General features: G+C 42.8%; 1 protein-coding gene across 1 annotated transcript in view; it reads right to left on the bottom strand.

Moving 5' to 3' along the window:
* Nucleotides 1–24,446, bottom strand: part of LOC311045035 (NACHT, LRR and PYD domains-containing protein 3-like) — a 31,915-nt gene extending 7,469 nt beyond the window's left edge. The window contains exons 1-7 of the mRNA XM_084056846.1: nucleotides 24,331–24,446; nucleotides 18,306–18,376; nucleotides 15,482–17,276; nucleotides 12,756–12,929; nucleotides 3,647–3,817; nucleotides 2,821–2,994; nucleotides 2,585–2,740 (exon numbers count right to left, since the gene is read on the bottom strand). Coding sequence (XP_083912972.1) covers nucleotides 2,585–2,740; nucleotides 2,821–2,994; nucleotides 3,647–3,817; nucleotides 12,756–12,929; nucleotides 15,482–17,276; nucleotide 18,306 — 2,471 coding nt within the window. The 5' untranslated portion in view covers nucleotides 18,307–18,376; nucleotides 24,331–24,446. The remainder of the gene's footprint in view (nucleotides 1–2,584; nucleotides 2,741–2,820; nucleotides 2,995–3,646; nucleotides 3,818–12,755; nucleotides 12,930–15,481; nucleotides 17,277–18,305; nucleotides 18,377–24,330) is intronic.
* Between the last annotated feature and the right edge of the window lie 820 nt (nucleotides 24,447–25,266).

The following is a 25,266-nucleotide window of genomic DNA, read 5'->3' as shown; positions in this document are numbered from 1 at the left end:
TTTTTCACCCTTCATACTTCATACCAGTAACCTGTAAACTGATTGTATGACATTCTGTATAGTAGTGTGTATATCTGTCTGTCTCTTATATGTCAACATGATTTGTGTGCATGGGGATCTCATCTTAAACAAGCTACGTGCTTAACTGAGCTATCCAGTTTAGTAGACCTTGTATTGCGAATTTGTACTTCCATGTACTGTTATGTACTGCCATGTACTGTTCTCATGTCTTACTAAATAAAGTACATCAATCAATCAGATATTCGTAAATAATTTGAATGTGAATTTATTTTATTTCATTTGAATGCTTAAATTGCCATTCCAATGTCGTTTTTTTAATAAATATATAAATTTTAATTTTATTTAAAACAAATCTTACCTACCAATGCAAAAATAAATGCTTCTATCACGTCACGCATGATCAACAATAAAGTTTGAGTGCATGTACTGCACACAGAAAGTTAAGAACGTCATCGCTGCCATACCACCCAATTGTGTCTCGGCCACGCGCCTGTGTGTGTGTGTGTGTGTGTGTGTGTGTGTGTGTGTGTGTGTGTGTGTGTCTGGTCATGCTGAGACACACCATGTTGGTTCAGCACAGAGGCAGACAAGACTCCTCCCTCCCTTTAGCCCCATAAACTTCACTTGAAAGTTACGTTTAGGAAACAATAATTTTGACAACCGCGTAAGTCTTTATGCTACATTGTCCGTCTGTAATGTAGAGGAGCTTCTCTGCCTCTCTCTGTCACACAGCACAGCCGTCCCCTCAACATGCAGTGCAGTTTAGCTGTAGCTCCTCCTCAGCTGATCTGCAAGCCCACAACGCGTCACTGATGCAACGCGGAGTGGGCTTGTAGGTCAGCTGTGGTCCCTGTGTGACACCGTGGTACACTGAAGCAAAAACAGGCACAAGGCAGGAACGCACAGACATAAAGCGGTGATTTTTTTTTCAAAGAATTGCAATGGGTCACAAACGAGAGAGGAAGCGATACCCAGCATTTTACATGAAAACTACGTCGCTACAACGTTAACTTGTGGCTATCAGCACAGACAGAGCTGCGGTCAGAATGGATGGATCTTGCTCTGATAGTACAGTAGCTATGTCACTTTTCAGCCGTTGCCCGCATACCCCTGGTAGCGCAGCCTCTCGGCTGTAGTAAGAAATTAAATACACTTTCGCCACTCATCAAACAAAGACTGTTTTAATATGTTGAAAGCCTATTTTCCTTAGTGGATGGGAACACTCTGAGCCCCCCTACGTCCATCTAAAATACACTTTTTGTCCAGAAAAGAAAGTATTCCAGCGGATAGAATTGTTTTTAGTTACTCCACTGCACCCCCTACAGATCTGGTCAATGGATTTTTGAGTGGTGCCAACCTCTCCTACATTTGACAGATGCAGTTGATTGCAACCAGTTACACTAATTCAACACAAGCAGGAGTCACTTAAAGACATGCACACACAAACCCGCTGGCTCAGCACATGTGCGTGCGAAGTGCGCATGTGTGCACGCACAAACTCACACACACACACACACACACACACACACACACACACACACACACACACACACACACACACACACACACACACGCACGCACACACACATGCACACACACGCGTGCTTAAAATGTGGACCTGCGAGGCACACTGTGGCTCCGATCGGCACCAAACTTGTCAGGGATCTGCCATCACAATAGCCACACCAGGGACCAAGTGTGGCACCCAGGCGGCCAGCCAGAACAATTGCTCCGCCCCTCTGTGTTCCTATTGGCTGGGCATTAAAAAGCCATAACTCCAGTTCCAATAATGGTAAACTTCCGAAACTTGCTAGGAGCACTTCGACGGCCAATAGGAAAGGCTATAATTGAGTAAGCCCCGCCCCCTCTGTGTTTCTATTGGCTGGCCTTTAAACAGCCGTAAAACCACTGACCCAGCATGGTTAACCTCCGAAACTTGCTAGGAGCAGTTCGATGGCCAATAGGGACAGCCTGTAATTGCTTGAGCTCGCCCCCACTATGCTCCTGTTTGCCTTGAAATGAATGGACAGGGATTTAAAATTGTTCCTCTAGTTCATATAGCTTAATGAAATTAACTCAAGGCACCAATCACTTCACACTGGGTGTGATTGTTTTTTTTTTTTTTTGTTTTTGTTTTTATTGGAGAGGGACAGGGAAAGTAGTCTGACAGGAAGAATGGGGAGAGAGATGGGGGGAAGACATGCAGGAAAGGCCGACGGGAACGGGACGCGAACCCGCGGCACACTGCTATTAAGGATTTGCAACCAGGGTGCCTAGACCGCGACGCCACGGTCTAGGCCGGGTGTGATTGTTTTTACTCAACAAGGTGCGCCTTTTCCTTGGACCAGCGGTAACAAGTTGTAGTCTAATATTACTCTCCTCTTATAAAAAACTTGAATATGAACCTAAATTAAGGCCATAACCCTTAACTAATATAGTTAGTTTCACTATTTTCCTTAGCCTGTTATAATAGCATTTATATGTGTGCATGCGGGTGTTTATTATTGCAAAAATATCTCTCACAAACCATTTCAGCATGGAATGACTTCACAAATCTACTCACTTGAGAGTAGCCAGTCCAACAGAGAGCAGCTGCTCTCCTCCCGAGTCTCCGGGTCGATTGAAGCTCAGGTCAAGCTCTTTCAGATGGGAGAGGTTGGAACGCAGAGCTGAGGCCAGACAAGAAAAGCCTTCCTCTGAGACCAGACAGTGTGACAACCTGCAGAGAACAAAACGTTTTAACAAATTGCTTCTGATATTCACGTAGAAATCCACACATAGAGAAAACACATTATTCACCTCAGAATCTCCAATGTGCAGTGTGGACTCTTCAGTCCAACAGAGAGCCGATTCACTCCTGCATTCTGTAACTCATTGGAACTGAGATCCAACTCTGTCAGACTACATGAGTTGGAACTGAAAAGTGATGATAATTCCTTACAGCATTTCTCTGTGAGGTTAGTTTGTCTCAACCTGAGAAAATAGATAGATAGATAGATAGATAGATAGATAGATAGATAGATAGATAGATAGATAGATAGATAGATAGATAGATAGATAGATAGATAGATAGATAGATACAATTCACAATTCACTTACTGCAACAATTCACTTACTGTTATATGTTTGTACACTATGCCAGCTGAACGCGGTAAAATCTGTGTTCCATTGTGATCAGGTTAACAATACAATATTACAATATTATTCCCTTGCTTTTGTTTGTTATGTCAAGCCCAAAGAAAAAAACATATCGACCACCAAATTGTGTTAAAATTTGTGGATTACTGTTTCTTTCTTCTATTATGGTTAAGGTTGACATAGCTAGGAAGGGCGGGGTTCTCAGAGACTATTAAAAACAGAGAGCGAGCACTGGAGAGAAAGATATATTATTATATGTATCTTTATACACACCGAAAGAGTGAATCACCAATGGCGTTTTTCTCTCGTGTTTTCAAATGCTATTATATGAGAATGATTGAGTAATTGCGGGGGGTGGGAATCAGCTAAGTTATTTATCCAGAAATGAAACAGAAGTTTAACACAGAAACAGAACTGAAAATCATCACATTTCTATAGTTATAACATAATGGAAATGTGTTATATCATCAGCATGAACTGATCTAACCTGAGGATCTTCAGTCTGCATTGTTGACTCTCAAGTCCAGGAAGGAGCAGCGATACCCCTGAATCGCTCAAGTCATTATGACTCAAGTTGAGTTCATGAAGACTTGAGTTGGAACAGAGAACTGAGGCCAGATTTCCACAGCAACTCTCTGAGAGGCCACAGTCATTCAGCCTGAATGGAGAGAAACACATATGAACATATTGTAAGTATCTTTGTCATCTGCTCTGATAACTGTGTTCATTAAACTGGATCATAAATAAATCATATTCTCATACATACTGTACTGTCACCAGCTATGCACCTGGTCACTGGATAATGCATAATAGATCCTATTAGATCTGTTAGTCTCTCATGCCTATTTAGTTTCCACCTGTGTTGAAAAGGATTGTTTCACCTGTTTATCCTGGCCTGTTTAATTTCCTCTTTTTGTTCAGTGCATTGCTTAGTCTTTGTGTTAACACTCTGACTCGGTTTTTATAGTTACCTCTTGCATTTTGGACTTCTACTAGTCTTTTTTGGATTAATAACCTGTGCCTCTGAGCCAGAGCCAGTTTACCAATTTATGAACCTTTACAACTGAGCCTGATCTGTTGCCTGTGTACTGGACTATGTCTGTTAATAAAGCCCTTTTGAACTGTTAAACGTATTGTCTTCTCTGAAATCAGGTTTGCTTATTCTACCAATTATATTTCCAATGAAAAGAGAACACCTGAAGTTGGACACAGTCAGCTTTTAAATGATGTGCCGAATGTTGAAATCTGAAAATAGTTCAGAATCAACTTTATTGTCTCAACACAGGTTTACAGGTGTAAAACAGTGGGTGAAATTTGTTTTTGTGCAAGTTTTACATTGTTTTTATTTCCACAAGAGAAAGGGAAGAATAAAAAGGAGGGGGCAAGGGGGATGAGAGATCAATAAAAAACAAGTTAAAAACAAACACATTATCTACATATTTAGACCTATAAGGTAAGTTAACCTGAGGTAAGATATAAGGTGTGGTAAGTACCTGAGGTAAGATATAACGCTATGGATGTTAGTTAAATGCGAGAAAAAAACAGAAATGTTGTACAACGGATTAAGGTGCAAAGTGTCCACGTGTGTCGACCACATAGTCCACATAAGGTAACTGACACTGGAATAATCTGCAGGTAGGTCTGAAATTTGCTACAAATCATTTTTGGAGGTCACTCTTTTCGATTTAAGAAACTGGGCCACACGTAAATCAGATATGACGGCCATTTATTTTAAGATGGCCACCAAAATTAGACTGATTTTGCTTTTCAACATATCTTTGCCAATTATTTTGTGAGGTCAATGTTCTTTTTTTTTTTTTACATTTTCAAACAGTACAGTAGTTACCATTTATAACCATCACAATTAAAACATTTAAAAAACATGCCATACAACTGTGCTCACAGGGAAACTCAGGGATTAAAGCAAAACAATAAATCTCATGTATTACATTTTTCCTCATCTGGTTCTGTTTTCTGTGTCTTCCTCTGTGACTCCTGCATGTCCTCTCTCACCGCATCCTTAAACCTCCTCTTTGGTCTTCCTCTTCGCCTCTTACCTAGTAGCTATATCTTCAGCATCCTTCTCTCAATGTACCCTTCATCTCTCCTTTTCACATGTCAAAACCATCTTAACCTCACCTCTCTTTCTTTATCCCCAAACCTTCTAACCTGGGCTGATCCTCTATTTTAGTCATTTCTGATGTCCTTCCTCTTCACTTTTAATGAGAATCATAGCATCCTCAATTCTGCCACCTCCAGCTGCGCCGCCCGTCTTTTCCTCAGTGCCACCGTTTCCAAGCCGTACAGCATGGCTGGTCTCACTACCGTTTAATACATCTTTCCTCTCACTGGTGCCCTTCTGTCACAAATAGCTCCTGACACCTTCCTCCATCCGTTCTCTCAAAGTACTCCTTCCATTTTCTCAACACACTGTCCCTGCTTATGTGGCCGGGTGGGGGTAATGTGGGCGTGGCTCTGGCATCAGCGTGTATTTCAGCCTGGCCGGATGGCGGCTGGAGCAAACACTTCCTAGTAGGGAGCGGGCGACGGCAGCAGCACAAACATTTCCCCACGCATGGTTCCCTGTTACACGACGAGAGAGAGTGGGGCGTTTATGTGTTCGTGTAATAAAGTGTCCTGGTGAGTAACTTAAATGTAGTATAAAACAAAGCTTGCAAGTATTATCGTGTCGCTAGGTTTATGTGCACTGTTTAGTTGTTTATACCGTGTATGGTCTTCCATAGGGAACGACAGGCAGTGAAGAGGCGAAGCGTTGTGCTTACGTCTGAAGCGTTGTGTTTACGTCTGGCGATACAAAGGTATTGCTCGCTTCTTTTGTTAAGGTTTTCTTTTGTTGTTGTTTCTTTTGTTTTATGTATAAGTAGTAATACAGACGACCTGTCCTGATTTCCCTCAGGTTGGGGAAATAGCCGTACCATTGCGGTCCGGGTGTGTGCTGTGTGTGTGGCGTTTGCTACGCCGGGTGATTCATTCATTCAGTTAATCTGTAAGTCTAGCTCTCTCTCGTTCGTTTTGATTACCGTGCATTTCTGTATATTATATCATTATGTAACTGTGTGTTTTATGATAGATATGGCGAAGCTAAATGCTAACTATAAATGTTTGTCTTATAGTGTGCAACAGTCAGCATTGTGTGTGTGGACTCACGTCTGTCCAGAGACTAGGGGCAAACAGTCTGGTGTCTGCGGTGAGTCTTTAGGCTCATATATATAGGCTATGCACGTTGGTAATATAATAAGGTTCATGAACTGCTGTTGTTATGCTTTGATATTCATTGTTTCATTTCCATGTCATAACAGGTGGTGATCAACAGGTGGTCACTGCTTTAGCCTACTTTTATGATAGGGGTTCAGTTGGTTAGGGTGAGCATCTATATGAACTTCAGTCTGTCTCTTTTTATTATATCAAATTGTGATCAGTGTATTTGTAATAAAGACAATCTATTTTTATACTTTGATCATATATTGTGATCGATGTATTTGTAATAAAGACAATCTATTTTTATACTGAAATAGTAAATAAAGATTATATATTTTAAATATAATTATTTTTGTCCGTCTATTATGTACCTCAAGCCTCATGGTTACACTTACTAGAACATTTCCATCTCTATCCTTTATCACCTTAACCTGTTGCACATCCTTCCCATCCCTTTAACTCTGTCTAGCCAATCGGTGCAGATCATTTGCTCCCTTCTTGTTGTCCAACTTCTCATCCTCTTTACCTAGCCCTCACCATGCTTCTCTTGGCCTTGCCCATAATGCTCATGTTTATCACTCTGTCTGACCATCTCTTCAACTCAACCTGTTGATATACTCTTCCTTTAGGATTATATCTACCCCATTCCTCCTCTCGTCCACCGCATGGTAGAACAGTTAAACCTCCTCCAAAACTCATGGCCATGGATTAATAATCTCTCTAGAAGGGAGACCTGGTCTACAACAAGGTAGCTATAATGGTGAAATGTTTCCTAACATCAATATAAATATAGATATATTGATTTGACATTTGGATTGTTTTGAAAAAACCTGCATAGCCTCTGCAATGAGCTGAAAAGGTGGGCTTGGACGATTTCCTGGAGTGGTTCTGGTGCAAAACATTTTTGCTTGCAATTCAGAATCATGAAAAACCCAAAGTTTGTCCCCTCACATGCTACTTAACCCATTGAGACCTGGAACTGTGTCATTTTTTGATTTGAGCTAAAAAGCATTATTTCACACTTTGGGCTATTCAAAAATAGCAGATCTATAAGCTCGTAGCGCGGCACCGAGTGCCGCGCTACGAGCTTATAGATCTGCTATTTTTGAAAAATCGTGAAAATGTGTGCAAATCTTTGAATATATATATATTTTTAAAGTGAACATTTTTAACTCAAATCTTTGCTTCTGGGGGGGTCCCTGGAACAAAATATCTTGATGGGGGTCCGCGGCCAAATACATATAATTTTGGGGGTCCTTGACATGAAAAAGATTGAGCACCACTGATATAGAAACATACGTTTTCAGAAAACTGTTGAGATTTAGGAGACATGTAGAATCGGCTTCAGGTCTCAATGGGTTAAAGCAGAACACACACTGTGCTTGTGAGCACAGTTGTATGACGTGCTTTTGAAATGTTTTCATTTTGATGGTTATAAATGGTAACTCCTGTTTGATTTGGTGATTGACCTCCCAAAAGTAGCCTATATGAACCACTGAAGCCTCTGTTTAATTACGTGACTGTCTCCATTGTCCAAAACACATGGATATCTCTTGACAAACCAATATTATTATTATTCATAATAATAATGTATTAATTCATTATGGGTAATAATAATATTTATAATAAAGGAACATCCGCACTCTCTTCAGTTATATTCTTGGTTTATGTTTTAGGGTGAACAGCCGCAGCAGACAGTCTATCTGGAGAAACGGACGCGTTTCGGCACGTCGGCCTTCCTCAGTGTTTCAAACTAGAATACATCAAACAGGATGTGACATATATACAACTATAACTGGAGACTTCTCGTCTTTATTTCTAATATTACTCTCCAGTCTAGTCTCCAGTTGCCAGGCATTATAATATGGCTTCTCCAGATAGACTGTCTGCTGCGGCTGTTCACCCTAAAAAATAAATCCAGAATATAACTGAAGAGAGTGCGGATGTTCCTTTATTATATGTATTATCACAAATCTGCACCCAGTTAATCCCAAGAGACTACTCCTCAAGATCCCCTTGAGTAGAGCACGCCTTCTCCTGACGGTAGTATCCGGGTAGGAGAGCTGTCTTAATAATAATATTCACATTTGCCCGAGCGTAAAGCGTCTCCTTCTATCAGCTGTCCACGTCGCTGACAAAAGCCACAAGTGAACACATCGGTAAGTTTCAAACATGTGCTCAATCCTGCGCAAAATATCTGATTTACAAGCCTAAAATAGTCGCTGCATGACGCGCTCTATGCTTGTAGATCTGGTCTTTTTTCACCGCTTTGCAGTGAAGGGGAACTGGGTTGCCAAAGTTTGCGAGAGAAATAAGCAGTCAGGTCTATGAACATTTTACTGAGTTGTGTCTGTCTGAGTGTGTGCCCTGAGAAAACAGTGAGGCATGAAGCAGTAGTGTGCTGTCTATCACCTATATGTCATCATGATTTGTGTTTGTGAGATCTCATTTTAAACAAGCTTATTGCTTTATGAGCCTTCCAGTTTAGTAGACCGTGTACAGATGTTTTTAATGGTGTGATGTTTCTTTTTATGCAACTGCCTATTGTTGCACTTTGAGATTTTCAAATGTAAAGTTCATTATACATAAAATGTAGAAGTACAAGTAAAAGTCCAGAATTAAACATTTACTTGAGTAAAAGTATCAATACTTGAAGTACCAAAAGTAAAAGTACTAAAATGTCAGAAAATAGCAGATCTACAAGCTCGCGATGCGACGCTTGTGAGCTTGTAGATTGGCTATTTTCAAATGGACGGAGAGCAATGTTTTTTTTTTTTTTTCATGCAAAAACAAGCCCAAAGTCGCTTATAATAAGCAGACATGGCAACAGTGCACCGAGCGAGCGAGAGAGAGAGAAGCAGAGTATGAGAGAGAGAAGCAGCGTATGAGAGAGAAGCAGCGTACAGAGAGAGAAACAGAGAGAAACAGAGAGAAACAGAGAGAAACAGAGAGAAACAGAGAGAAATAGCGTAATAGAGAGAGAAGCAGCATACACAAGCAATGTTTCAGATTTAAAAAAACAGATGATTTGAATCAAATATGTAGGAAAAGTCATGAAAGGGGAACTTCCTCAGAGCTTCATGAGGGAAGATAATCCACTTTAAATTCTCAAAATCGGTCAGATTGATGGGTTAGTCACGCGAGTGTTAAACAATTTCTAGTTTGCGTACTTGTCCATCGAAACACAAATCCTATGGAATAGCACCAATGATCATCACAATCATGAAAACATTCTATATGAACATATTGAATTCAGTGTCATCATAGATAATACCCTCTGAGTGGTCTTCTGTGCACACAGTGACCATAGACTGGATCACAACCAACACAACAGCAGACAGACAGACAGACAGACAGACAGACAGACAGACAGATGGACAGACAGACAGACAGACAGACAGACAGACAGACATACAGACATCCAATAGACCCTGTTCTCCCACCTCAAAGATCCTGACTTTGCAGACAATCTAACTCTAATTTCAACCAACTACTCCAACATACAGTATAAAACTGACAGGATCAACAACAAGCCTTGTGAAAAGGAAACCACTTGAGTTTGTGGTTCATTTCTCCTACCAGGGCAGTCTCATCAGGAAGACCCCAAAAGACACCAAAGCAAGACAGGAAAAGGCTCAGGATTATTTCTACCAAATCCGTTCCATCTAGAGTTCCAAGCATTACAGACTTTAAACTAGAAAAGTGTGCTCCTCGGAACACAGGTCTCCGCCAGGCCGGGTTGCCCACCCAGGGCCCGCAAACATTGAAAGACATTCAGAGCCACTCATAATGAGATCTGAAATATCAAACTCATACAACTTGATTCCTCCCCACACACACACACACACACACACACACACACACACACACACACACACACACACACACACACACACACACACACACACACACACACACACACACACACACACACACACACACACACACACACACACACACACACACAGCCTGCGTAGCTAGTTCAGGCAGTCAACTCAAGGCAGCGCACCAACCTGATCAGATGACCAGTCACATGCACTCTTCTCCTGATCTGGGCGGCTATTTAAACTTCTCTCCTGGCTGTGACATTGTGCTGCTGTTGCTCTCCTCTGCTGTCGTTGCTGCCTGTGTGCTGTCTCCTCTGCTGTCTGTTGCCTTGCCTCGCTGTCTGCTGCTGACCATGAAGTTTTGCTCTGTTTCTAGATTACCCTTAAGGGTCTTAATTCATTCCCTGTAATTCTATTTGGCATTTAACTTAACTAAAATATTCATGCTTACAGGGAATGAACGGAGACAGAGCCCTGACGCCAAACTATGCTTCATATATCTATGCTCAATTATGCTCAATAAAAATATATTCTAAATTCAATGTAAGAGTTGTCTAACTGAAATGTGTACGTTGTCACTACAGTTGTATCCTACTGACTCACCTGCCAGTGAGGAGCCCCCACTGGGAGGACGTAGATCCTCCCCCCTAACACTCAGCACCTGCATGGCTGAGCTACCACACAGCTGTATGTCATTGAATATTATTAGTCTGTTCTTGTCCAAACAGCAAGGTGCAACAGTAGTTGCAGAGTGTTCCAGAACTTGCTTCTTTCATTTGCTTTTCATGTGCGTAAATGACCAACTTAAATGCTGCTATTTGACTCTATATTTGTGTAAGTTCATAGTTTGTCTGTTTTGATAAAGTTGAGCTAAAGTAACATTGATAATCTCTCAAATGTTTGCTGATGTTCGTCGAGTTAATCCTACCTTAAGTATTTACTTTTTGGATTAACTATGTTATAAGTTGTTATGGGGTTGATAGGTTTGTATGAATGTTAACCTAAGTAGTTATTGTACACAAGATAATTAAGTCATTGTTCTATTCACCATATAATAATGTTCAGCAGACGTTCCCTTTTCATGTGTTGTTAGTATTGTATATGCTTGCTACAATGCACTGTATTCTATACAGCTGTTTGATTCCAAGTGTGGGATGACAATGTTTGTTTGTTGATTATTATTCTATATAATATATTGTATAATATATAATATTGTATAATTGATAATTGAAGTACATATTGTGTATTATGTCATTTCAGCAACCACATCACATCATGTCACATCACTGCCGTAATAAATCACAGTGAGGAATACAAGGTGTCATCATTTATAGTTGTGAGAATTATCGTTATGTTTGTGTGTACTGACTGAATTATTCACTACAGTTCAGTTTCATTCTAATGACTCGTTCACCAGTTGGTTCAGTGCTTGACTAGAGCTCTGTGTAGGGATGCCCAGATCAATAGTACACACACACACACACACACACACACACACACACACACACACACACACACACACACACACACACACACACACACACACACACACACACACACACACACACACACAGCTTGGATAGACCAGTGGAATAATCTAAATGATCATCAGTATTACATCTCATATATACTAACCTTTGTAAACAAGCTGTTGTTGTTTTCATCTTGAATTGACTAAACTAAATCCACATGTCAGAGAGTGTTAAGGAATTTTAGCAAGACGTTTGGACTATCTGTGAAAACATTTACAACCGATAGCTTTCTTCACCAATGTGTTCTTATAGGTGTCTAGAATCACCTCTCAATTAATGCAAACCCAAATCCTTGTGGAAAATCCTGGAGCAATATTTTCTTATTTTATTTTTCAGAATAGAATCAATTCAAAAACACCCCAATCCCCTACCATTGATTATACACTGTGCTTTACATTACAGCTTAACAATAACCAATATACCAGATGATATGTTAGATGGCCAGGGAGATATTAGATGGCCAGGGAGACATGTTTACTCAAAAATAATGGTTGGAATGGATTGAGCACCCCTGAAAACCCCTAGTTAGACACCTCACAAGTTAATTTTAGACTTTTATTTATTTTTTCATATTTTTCACCCAAGCCCTCTGGGCTCCTTAACTTTGATTGGCTCTCCATGATTTTCCAATAGGATTTGGGTTTGCATTAATTGAGAGGTGATTAGACAATGGTGAAGTAAGCTATTCGTAGTACATTTTTTCACAGATGGTCCAAACATCTTGCTAAAATTCCCTAACTAAGAGAGTTGTTATTATATTAGAGTAGTGATCTCTCTGTGGAAATGTTTTCAACCCAACTGTACATATTATTGCCTCAAGGTGATGTAACATTAGTAGGTTCATGATGGCTCGTTAAGTGCCTGTATGCACATTTCATTACAGACAGACAGACAGACAGACAGACATGCAGACACTCTCTCTCTGCCCAGAGAGAGAGATAGAGAGAGAGAGAGAGAGAGAGAGAGAGAGAGAGAGAGAGAGAGATAGAGAGATAAATAAATAATAAGCACTACTGACGTCAGACTCTTCAGTCTACAGTGAGGACTCTTCATTGCATCACAGAGCATCTTCACTGTAGCATCATTCAGGGTGCCATCAGATATCTCCAGTTCAACCAGATGGGATGGATTAGAGCTGAGAGCTGAGACCAGGACCTCACAGGTTGTCTCATTGATGGTAAAGCCAGAAAGTCTGTAATTACACATTAAAAGAGAAAATGTGTGAATATTACAAAACAATTAGTTCATACAGCACCACACTACCAATAACATCACTATCACTACTGCTATTACTATTACTACTATGGTAGTAAGATAATTAAATTTGTTTACTGTTATAAGTATTAGTTATCTTAATAATAAAGGTTAACTTAACACACACACACACACACACACACACACACACACACACACACACACACACACACACACACACACACACACACACACACACACACACACACACACACACACACACACACACACACACACACACAATGACATGACATTCACTCGTTTCCATGACATCTACTACATTACCCATAAGCCTCACTGATCCTTGGCCAATCACAAGAGCAAAACAACTAACACTCACAGTCACATGATGTGGTGATGAGTTCAAGCTGTCATTTCAGTCTAATGTTCAACATCCCACTATGTGTTACAAACATCTGTACTGTCTTCTTCATGGCAAGAAGTGTATTAGCTTATTAAGTTTGCCTTCAGAAAACAGGCTCTGTTCATGATTGGCTCAGCAGCAGATGTGAACTAGAAACACACAACACCTGTTTCCTGTTCAAATCTGCTGCTGAGCCAATCAAAGGAAGCGATGAGAAACTGACCAAGAACAGGAAACAGGAATGTCACCGTATGGAAGAGGAACTACAGTCATGCACAGAGCCTGTTAAGTATCTCAGTACATAACTCTGATCCACTGCTCTTTAAACCACATGAACACTAGCCTCCCTATTCTGAGGTAAACATTCTGCAAAAAGAGCTGATCTACAAGCTCACAACACTTTGTGATAATATGTAATATATGGCATAACGTGAATATTGATTACCACTACTGCTATCATTAATACTTTATTACTATAACTTTACTTTATCAGTGGTGGAAAAAGTACTCACATTTCTTACTTATATGTAAAAGTATCAATACTGCAATGTAGAAACACTCTGTTACAAGTAAAGGTCCGGTAATAAACATTTACTTGAGTAAAAGTACAGAAGTATTGGCATCAAAATATACTTAAAGTACCAAAAGTGAAAGTACTCATTGTGCAGAACGTCCCGTTTCACAAGTTATTATTATGTCTAAAATGTATTAAAAATCTTTTGAAAACAGCAGATCTACAAGCTCACAACGCGTTGTGATGCGACGCGTTGTGAGCTTGTAGATCGGCTTTTTTTTTTTTTTTAATAGCCAAAGTTTAAATAGGGCTGAAGTGGTTATCCAACCTCCGCTTCGCTGATGACATCGACCTCATGGGGAAAAGCGAGGCTGAACTCCAGGAACTCACCACCAGACTGGAAGAGGCGGCGAGAGCATATGGCATGGAGATAAGTGCAGAGAAAAGTAAGATCCTGGTCAACAGCCACAACCATGTATCTCCAACGAAGATCACAATGAACGGGCAGACGCTGGAGGAAGTAACAGACTTTAAGTACCTCGGGTCCTATGTGAGTGAAGATGGCAGCTCCACAAAAGAGATAAAAGCAAGAATTGGCATTGCAACATCAGCCATGACGAGACTGGCCAGTATTTGGAAAAGTAACACCATCAGCTTCTCAGTGAAGGTCAGACTTTACAAGTCACTTGTACTCTCCACCCTACTCTATGGCTGTGAGAGCTGGACACTCACAGCGGACACTGAGCGCAGGGTACAGTCCTTTGAAAGCAAGTGCTATAGAAGAATGCTACATATTTCATATAAAGAACACCGGACAAATGATTATGTTAGACAGTTAGTCACCACCCATGCTGGAGAACAGGAGCCCCTACTCTCAACAGTAAAACGTCTCAAACTGGCCTGGTATGGTCATGTCACAAGACATACCTCCCTGTCAAAGACCATCCTACAGGGGACAGTGGAGGGGAAGCGGAGAAGAGGCAGGCAGAGAAAGTCCTGGATGGACAACATCAAGGAATGGACTGGCTGCAGCTTCCAAACCCTGCTACGCACAGCAGAAGATCGTGAGCGCTGGAGATCCCTGACTGCCCAAGCATCCACCATGACACCCCTACGGCCCCCTAGGCCATGGGATGAGTGAGTGAGTGAGTGAAGTGGTTAATGTATGTTTGTAATAATAATCAAAATCTACAAAGTAACTAAAGTTTTCAAATAATTGTAGTGGAGTAAAATGACAATATTTGTCCCTGAGATAGATAGTAGTGGAGTAGAAATAAAAGTATATAAAATCGGAAGTAAAAGTACCTGAATATTTTACTTGAGTACATGTACTTAGTTACTTTCCACCACTGCTTACTATTACTAATATTATTTTATTAATAATAATAATAATACTACATTTGTACATGTGTCTATAAACTAATCTTTTGCAGTATTTATGTAATTCATAATATAAAATGTTTTACATTTAAAAGTACAGAAACAGTTTAGTTGAATCTTTAATGGTAGCATGACAGATTGTCAACATGTTGTGATGACAATCTGACTGACTGACTGACTGCAGCTTTAGTGTGATTTCCTCCATTTAGTTAAAATTCACATGAATACTAACCGAGCCTTTCTGCAGTTCCTCACAGCTGGGAGCAGTCTCTGTCGTCCCTGGTATGATGCGTTGTATTTGTCCAGGTCAAACTCATCCAGAACCTCCTCTGACATCAGCAGCATGTAGGCCAGAGCTGAACACTGGGTATCAGACAGTTGTGTCTTAGATCTGTCCCCTGACTTCAGGTATTGTTGGATCTCCTGATGTACTGATTCATCCTTCATCTCCATCAAACAGTGGAAGATGTTGATACATCTGTCAGGAGAGGCATCACCACCAGCATTCATCTCCTTCAGGTTGTTGATGGCTCTCTGGATGCTCTCTGGACTGTTCTCTGTCTGACCCAGCAGGCCTCCTAACAGACTCTGATTGGACGGCAGTGAGAGGCCGTGAAGGAAGCGGACGAAGAGGTCCAGGTGGCCGTTTTTACTCTTCAGGGCTTTAAGCATGGCATTCTTCAGGAAGTCATCCGGGGACATGTGACTGTTGTCATCTCCCAGGAATGTCTTCAGAACCTTCGTGTTCTTCTCAGTGAAACAGTGGAACAGGTAGACTGCTGCCAGAAACTCCTGAATGCTCAGATGAACAAAGCTGTAGACCTTTGTCTGGAAGAGCACGCTCTCTCTTTTGAAGATCTCTGTGCACACTCCTGAGTACAGGGAGGCTTCTGTGACATCAAGACCACACTCTTCCAGGTCTTCTTGGTAGAACATGATGCTGCCTTTCTCCAGGTGTTCAAACGCCAGCCTGCCCAGCTTCAGAAGAACCTCCCAGTCAGACTCCATGAGCTTCTGTTGACTCACCCCATCTGTCTCATACTTCTGCTTCTTCCTCCTTGTCTGGACCAACAGGAAGTGGCTGAACATCTCAGTCGGGGTCGTGGGCAGCTGTCCTATCTTGACTGTCTTCAACATGTCCTCCAGAACGGTAGCAGCGATCCAACAGATGAGTGGGATGTGACACATGATGTGGAGGCTCCTTGTTCTGTTGATGTGTGTGATGATTGTGCTGGCCAGCTTCTCATCACTGAATCTCTTCCTGAAGTACTCCTCCTTCTGGGGGTCTGTGAACCCTCGTACTTCTGTCACCCTGTCAACACATGCAGGAGGGATCTGATTGGCTGCTGCAGGTCTGGTAGTTACCCAGAGGAGAGCTGAGGGAAGCAGATTCCTCTCGATGAGATTTGTCAAGAGAACGCCCACTGATGATGTCACTGTGACATCAGAAACAATGTCATTGTTGCGGAAGTTCAGTGAAATTCTGCTTTCATCCAAACCATCAAAGATGAACACAGTCTTACAGGCAGCAAGCTGCTCTGCTGTGAGCTCCTTTAATGTTGGATGGAAATCATGGATCAGTGTGAGAAGACTGTACCGCTTATCTCTGACCAAGTTCAACTCTCGGAACGAGATCGGAATCAGGAGATGGATGTCTTGATTGGCCACGCCCTCCGCCCAGTCCTGAATGAACTTGTACACAGAGAATGTTTTTCCAATGCCGGCGATGCCCTTTGTCAGAACTCTTTGGAAGGGTGTCTCTGTGCCTGGTAAGGGGTTGAAGATGTCAGAGCACAGGATTGTGTTGTCAAGGGAGGTCTTCTCCATCTTGGATGCTCTCTCAAGCTGCCAGACCTCATGTTGCTGATTAACCCCTTCACTGTCTCCATGTGTGAGGTAGAGCGTTGTGTAGATCCTGTTTAAGGGGGTTCCAGGTCCTGGTCCAGTGATGTCTTCTCTCTGACCTTCTGACCTCTGTGTCAGACTGGTCTTATAGGGCTTTAAAACCTCCTGCAGACTGACATCCACTGGAACACAACAGTTCATCAATGTTAAACACACGTTCAGTCATAACTTGAAATCCTATGGAAACATATGATTTATAATTTAAATTCCCAGAATAAATAGAGGATCAAATGTAAATAAAACACTCTGACTCTGAAACAACTCAAAAAGGCAACAACAACAAAACTCTTTTACTAGTATACTTATGTATTTATGTATGTATTCATTCACTTACTTTAGTTTATATTGTATTAATTAATGAGTTATGAGTTATGAGTGATGTATTTATTATTTACATCAAGTTGTTTTTGTCTGAGCAGCAAATACATTAATGATACATGTATGTATGTATGTATGTATGTATGTATGTATGTATGTATGTATGTATGTATGTATGTATGCATGCATGTATGTATGTATGTATGTATGTATGTATGTATGTATGTATGTATGCATGTATGTATGCATGTATGATGCATGTATGACACAAGCACGCACGCACGCACGCATGTATGTATAACGTATACATACACACGCACGCACGCACGCTGTTGTTTAAACCAGTGGTTTTCAAACATTGTCATGTCGAGGACCTCCAAATGAATGTTTGTTGGAGGACCCCCATCTGTAAATATTTTGTGCCAGGGACCCCTCAGTCCTGTGACCAGTTTAAAAAACATTCCTTCCTTCCTTTTCAAGATTTATTTTTGAAAATAGCAGATCTACAAGCTCACGACACGCGTGTGTGAGCTTGTAGATCTGCTATTTTCAAATGGCCAATGTATACATGAATAGGTTTAAAGCGCCTAGTTGTTCTTCTGGGCCTCTTCTCATAGACCTGGTTGCTTATTTCTCTCGCAAAATCTGGCAACGCTGGCCAGCAGCAGTAGCAGGCTGTCTGTCTGTCTGTTTTCATTTTAATTCATGAAGTGAATGTACAGTTAGCCTATCAATGGTTGTAAGCCCTGCAGTTAACCATGTGACCATGTTCATGTTAATAACAATTAATCAATTAAAAAAGTGCGCTGGTACACAAATACATCAGGCTTTACTTTGTACAATGCTGGTGGGATGGTCACACACTGAACCCCTGGATGGATCCTCAGTACTGATGTTCCTCTCTCTGTGGACACACACACACACACACACACACACACACACACACACACACACACACACACACACACACACACACACACACACACACACACACACACACACACACACACAGTATGGTGATTACCTGAAGATAGTAACTAGTGATGGACGGTAACAGACTAGTTAGTACTAGTTCTATAGTAAACACTGAACTAGTAACAGGGTTTCCTGCAGGAAAAAAAAGTTAGACCCGGTGCTAGGCCAGGGGAGACTCGATTTTTTTTTGCATTTATGCATTAATAAATAGCAACGGTATTATAATATGTTACTCTCTACCTCCCCCTACAGGCTGGTATTATAATATGTGACTCTCTACCTCCCCCTACATTACATTACAGTCATTTAGCAGACGCTTTGATCAAACCCTGTGTAATGAGGCTACCTGTTACCACCCGCTCATTCAGGAGATGGACACCTGAGGCCAGTGAGTCTCTAAGGGACTGTTTCCAGCGCACAGAGTGGAATGTATTGCTGGAGTCACAGGAGGGTGACATTGATGGGATGGTGGACTGTACTACTGATTATATCAACTTCTGTACGGACAATGTTTTACCGGCAAGGACTGTAAGCTGCTTCCCTAATAACAAACCCTGGATCACCAGTGACATCGAGGTACTTCTGAATCAGAAGAAGGAGGCCTTTAGGGATGGAGACAGGGAGAAGCTCAAACGAGTGCAACGTGAGCGTAGGGACAATAAAGCAGGCAAAGTTGGCCTACAAAAGGAAAGTTGAGAGAAAGCTGCAGGATAACAACATTAGAGAGGTGTAGAAGGGAATAGGACTATCACAGGCTATAAACCAAAGAACAGCCAGGTAGAGGAGGGGGATGTGGATAAGGCCAATGAGTTCAACCTTTTTTATAATAGGTTTAGCTCAGTGGCCAATGCCGGCCCTGTACCACCAGGCACAGCTCAGTCAACTCACCACCCCCCCACCCCCATCATCTCGGCAGTGGCCTCTCCTTCTACTTCTCTATCTCCACCACTGGACTGCAATACCATCGCTGCAGCTGCAACGCCGGTCACACCTGCACCACCTCCACTGTTCATTACAGTGGATGAGGTTAGGGAGGCGCTGGGGAGGCTGCGCCCTGGAAAGGCAGCAGGCCCAGATGGTGTGTGTCAGAGACTGCTTCGGGTGTGTGCTGCCCAACTGGTGGAGCCCTTACAGAAGATATACAACCTGAGTATTCAAAGGGGGAGGGTCCCGGTTCTGTGGAAAACATCATGTCTTGTGCCGGTACCCAAGGTAGGGCGGCCGGGTGAGCCAAAAGACTACAGACCGGTGGCCCTTACATCACACATCATGAAGACCCTGGAGAGGCTGCTTCTCTGTAAACTGAGACAACAGGTCAATGACATGCTTGACCTGCTGTTTGCATACCAGGAACACATAGGCGTGGAGAATGCTGTCCTTTACCTGCTCCATCGAGTCCACTCTCACCTGGATAAGCCGGGTCGATATGCAAGGATTATGTTCTTTGACTTTTCAAGTGCATTCAATACCATCCAACCCTCCATACTCGGAGACAAGCTCGATGGGATGGGAGTGGACCCCTCCTTTGTGAACTGGATAACAGACTACCTGACAGGACGACCACAGTATGTCAGGCTGGGGAACTGTGTCTCGGGGACGCTATTGAGCAACACAGGGGCTCCACAGGGGACTGTGTTGGCTCCCTTCCTGTTCACACTGTACACGTCGGACTTTAAGTACAACTCTGAGTCCTGTTTCATTCAGAAATATTCTGATGATACAGCCATTGTGGCGTGTGTCAAGGATGGGCAGTAGGAGGAATACAGGGACCTGACAAAGGCCTTCGGGGAATGGAGTCACAGGAACTGCCTCCTACTAAACACCACCAAGACTAAGGAGATGGTGGTGGATTACCGGAGGAACAAGCCCGTTCTTCTTCAGCCTGTCAACGTCCAAGGGACAGCTATTGAGCAGGTACAGTCCTACAAATATCTGGGAGTTCACCTGGATGAGAGCCTGGACTGGGCTCTGAACACCGATGTTGTCTATAAAAAGACACAGAGCAGGCTCTTTTTCTTGAGGAGGCTTAGGTCTTTTGACGTGTGCAGCAGAATGCTGCATATGTTCTACCAGTCAGCAGTGGCAAGTGTTCTGTTCTATGCTGCAGTCTGCTGGGAGGCAGTGTGATGGACAAGGATGCTAAGCGGCTGAACAAATTGGTGAAGAAGGCGGGCTCAGTACTGGGTGAGAGGCCGGACTCACTGGAGGCTGTTGTGGAGAGATGTATACACAAGAAGAGGAGGGCCATAATGGACAATGTGGGTCATCCTCTCCACAACATCCTGGCAGGTCAAAAAAGTGGTCATAAGGACCTGTTCCGTTCATTGCCCTGCAAGAACGATCGTTTTAAGAACACTTTTGTTCCAACAGCAATCAGGCTCTTCAACTCCATGACCAGCCGCTAGGCCTATGAACTGGACTAATGGTCTTAGTTTTTAGTTATTTATGGGTCTATGTGCAATGACAATGACAAAGGATGATTTATTCCCAGTGACACCTTTTAAATGCTTTTTTATGCTTATTTCATAATATATCTTTTTGTTATGTGTTTTAACACATCGGGTGCCGTTCACGGTCTGAACCGTGTTTTCAGTCTTTTGGTTTTTTTCGTTTTTCTCCACACGGGCGGGGCTAGAGCAGTTCTGGGAGTACCCATTGTGATCAAGAGAAGGAAGGGCCAGATAGATCACCGGAGACAAAAACATGGCTTCCATCCGCTTCCTGTCTATTTCCTTCTTTAAAACGCCTATATCTCCGAATCTGTTTCCGGTGTGGAAAACCGGTCATGCGCGGTGCGCGATCCGTCCCCGTTGTAACTTGCGAGTGAAATGTTATCGATCCAGGATGTAGACAGGGTCATCGCTCAACATGAATGGATGCTTTTTTTTTACGTGGATTTGCTTGTCGCGGAGTCTAAAGCTTTAAACAGCAAAGCGCAGTCAATGGGGAGAATGCTGGCACCCATGGTAAGTTGTTATGAAAAAATGCTGGCACCAGATGTGTTAACTAACCTTGCCTGTATGAGCTATGGGATATTTGAATTTCCCCTCGGGGATCAATAAAGTATCTATCTATCTATCTATCAAAGCGACTTACAATAAGTGCATTCAACATAGGTAGGGAACGAAAACTACTATTCACCAGAAGTCTTAAGTGCATTTTCTACAAAAACAAGCAACCAAGAGTATACCTAGTGCTAAGGTAAAAGTGCAATAATATCAGCTACCTATTTCCTTAAACAGATTAGACAACATAGCTAAATCAAATGAGCAGGAGCTAAAACAAATAATTGTATCGACTAAACAAGATCCAATAAAACAATACAGCAATAAAACAAGCGTTCGTACAACTAGTTAACAACAAGTAGGCCAGGCAAAGAGGAAGGGTAGTGTTTCAGCCTACGGCGAAAGATGGGCAGTGACTCTGCTGTCCTGACATCAGTGGGAAGTTCATTCCGCCACTGTGGGGCCAGAACAGAAAAAAGTTGTGACCGTGTGGATCGGCCAGAAGGACCCTTGAGTGACGAGGCAATCAGTCGCCCGAGGTGGCAGACCGAAGTTGTCGGGCAGGGGTGTAGGCATTGACCATAGCCCGGAGGTAAGAAGAAGCTGTTCCTTTCACTGCCCTATAGGCTAGCACCAGGATTTTAAGCTGGATGCGAGCCACTACGGGGAGCCAGTGTAGAGAACGGAGAAGGATAGTTGTGTGGGAGAACTTGGGGCGGCACCAGACGAGCCACAGCTTTCTGAACAAGCTCCAGAGGTCTGATGGCTGATGGCGGAGCACCAGCAAGGGCGGCTGTGGCTCAGGAGGTAGAGCAGGTCGTCCAATGATCCGTGGGTCGGCGGTTCAAATCCCGGCTCCTCCTCCTGTCCACATGTCGAAGTGTCCTTGGGCAAGATACTGAACCCTACACTGCCTCCAATGATTCGGTTGGCGCTAGCTTGCCACCATTGGTGTGTGAATGTGGGAAAAAGTGGGGACGCTGGCGTCGACTGTTCGCCGCTCCACCTCCCAATGTCCCCTCCCTGTATGAATGAATGAACCATTGTAAAGCGCTTTGAGTAAGTTTGAGTACTTAGAAAAGCGCCATAAAAATGCTATTCATTATTATTAGTTGCAGTGGTCCAGGCGGGATATGACAAGAGCCTGGATGAGCACCTGGGCTGCCTTCTCCGTGAGGAAGGGGCGAATCATCCTGATGTTGTAGAGGAGGAATCTGCAGGATCGTGTCACTGATGCGATGTTTGCCGAGAACGACAGTTGATCGTCCAAGGTCACACCCAGATTCTTCGCAGTCCGAGTTAATGTCACCACAGCATTATCAATGGTGATGGCCATGTCTCGGTACGGACAGCCCTTCCCCGGGAGGAATATCAGCTTGGTCTTGTCCAGGTTGAGCTTCAGGTGGTTCGTCAACATCCACTCCGAGATGTCAGCCAGACAAGCAGCAATGTGTGCCTCCACTTGTGTGTCAGAGGGGGGGAATGAGAGGATCAGCTGGGTGTCATCGGCATACCAGTGGTAGGAAAAGCCATGGGAGTGGATGACAGCACCAAGAGATGTAGTGTAGAGAGAAAAGAAGAGGACCCAGAACCGAGCCTTGGGGAACCCCAGTAGTGAGCCTGTGTGGTTCTGACACAGACCCTCTCAGCATCACCTGGCAGGAGCGACCTGTCAGGTAGGATGCAAACAGGGAGAGTGCAGAGCCTGAGACACTCATCCCCTCAAGGGTGGAGAGGAGGATCTGATGGTTCACTGTGTGGAACGCTGCAGACAGGTCCAGGAGTATCAGGACGGAGGAGAGAGTTCGCTCTAGCGGCATGGAGCCACTCCGTCACTGCCAGGAGGGCAGTCTCGGTCGAGTGACCCACTTTGAACCCAGACTGGTTGGAGTCCAGGAGGTTGTTCTGGTGGAGGTAAGAGGACAGTTGTTTGAAGACAGCACGTTCGAGAGTTTTAGATAGGAAGGATAGAAGGATATGTCTAGTATAATTCCAGGCCAGGTCAGCAGTGTGTCCCTGAGCAAGACTCTTAACCCCTAATGGCTGCCTGTGCACTGCAGAATGTTTAAAATCTAGAATTTCTCAAATATATTTAGGGAAAAAAAGCGTTATATCTTGAACTGCTATTTTCACTCCTTTAAAAAATTACATATATATATATATATGTATTTAAAACGTTTTACATTTTTTATAAAACATCTTTTCAGCTTTTGAAATAATTAAAAACTAAATGTAAGAAACAAAAAATAAAGGGTTATTTACTCGCGACCCTTAAAAATTGGTCTGCGACCCACATATGGGTCCAGACCCAGGGGCCTCATACTGGGTTTTGCCTAGGGCCTCCTGATCCCTAAGCACGGCCCTGGTCACGTGAGTTAATGTTAGTGCTTGATGCCTACACCTCACCTGTTCTCTATACCTACCTTTGTTAACCAGCTTGTGTGGTTTAATAAATACTTTAAGTTTATCCTGCATTCCTGCTCGTCTGCTTTTGGGTCCTGCCCACCACTCATTCCTGACAGGTTCAGAGTATCAGCGCGTGTTCAGGTTCAACCACAAAACTTTCTCTGGTAAAATCCACAGGTAAGTCAACGAGGAGGAGCAATAGTCCAAGTGAAAAGAGTGTTGGCGGGTACGAGACGAAGTGAGTGGGAGGCTTCAAAGTCGCCGCCCGCACTACAAAACGGGCGCTCCCGAACTGTTCAAACTGAGGCCGGCTCAAAGTCGAACTCAGACCATGCGCCGAACGCCGACGGCGGAATAATAAAAGAAATATCTAATCAAAATAAACGCCCAATCCACAAGCTCGCTCATTGTTAACTAAATCTAAGAGGATTCTATAACAGCATTGTGTTTCCTGATCAGTGATTGATCTTACTTTGAGTCTGAAGGTCCAGGTTCATTCCTGACGTCCGTAGAAGTGAGGGAGCCGATGCCACTCGTCGTAGTCGTACAGCTGGATGCTGGAGAGACTGGTCTCTGGTATTCACCTCTGGAATCATAAACAAATCACACAACACTGTTTCTGTCTCATACTGTATATTCATGATGAAGTCTTAATAACGTGATCACCAGCTCAGAATCAGAATCATCTTTATTATCACAGGTTTGCAGGTGTCACATTTGGGGGAAATTAGTTTTTGTACAAGCTCCATCGTTTTAGTTGTTTCCACTAAGAGAAATAAAAAAAGAAAGGGGGAGGACAGGAGGAGATATCAAATAAAACAAATCACACCCAGTGTGAAGTGGGCGGTGTGGTCATCACAGTGATGGAAGTGATTCACTTTAAAAAAAAATCACACCCAGTATGAAGGTAGCGGCGCCTTTGATACATTTTGTCATCGATATGTGTTTATAATGTGTTTATAGCCACGTGTCACGTGAAGCTTGACCAATCACTTTGTTGACGCACCTGACCAATCAGAACGTTGACGTACGCACACGGACAAAGTCAGGTATAGAGCAGGATCCGCTCTGCAGAGCTAAAAAACATCAGTGTTTTTTTTTAAGTGCATAGTCCTATTTATAGGGCTATGCACATGTGTCATGTGTTTCTGAACATTCTAGCCAATCACAGTCCTGAATAGAGTCATGGTGGCCAATCACGGTGCAGGGTTAGGGGGGTACAATGGTGGCCAATCACAGCGCAGGGTTGGGGGGGTGCAATTGGGTCAATGTCCAAACCTCACATATAGGGGCGGTTGCACCGCCCAAAAACAAACAGGGTATTTACACATAGTATATCCATCCTTACAGTATGTACAGTACATGATGTTTAGACATAAGGTGCATGAGCATAGCAGTGTGTATATAC

This window comes from Gymnoscopelus microlampas (assembly GCF_963454915.1).
Source record: "Gymnoscopelus microlampas genome assembly, chromosome: 1".
Taxonomy (NCBI): Eukaryota; Metazoa; Chordata; class Actinopteri; order Myctophiformes; family Myctophidae; genus Gymnoscopelus; species Gymnoscopelus microlampas.
Note: the sequence above shows the minus strand (reverse complement) of the source record. Positions and strands in the feature narration are given on the sequence as shown.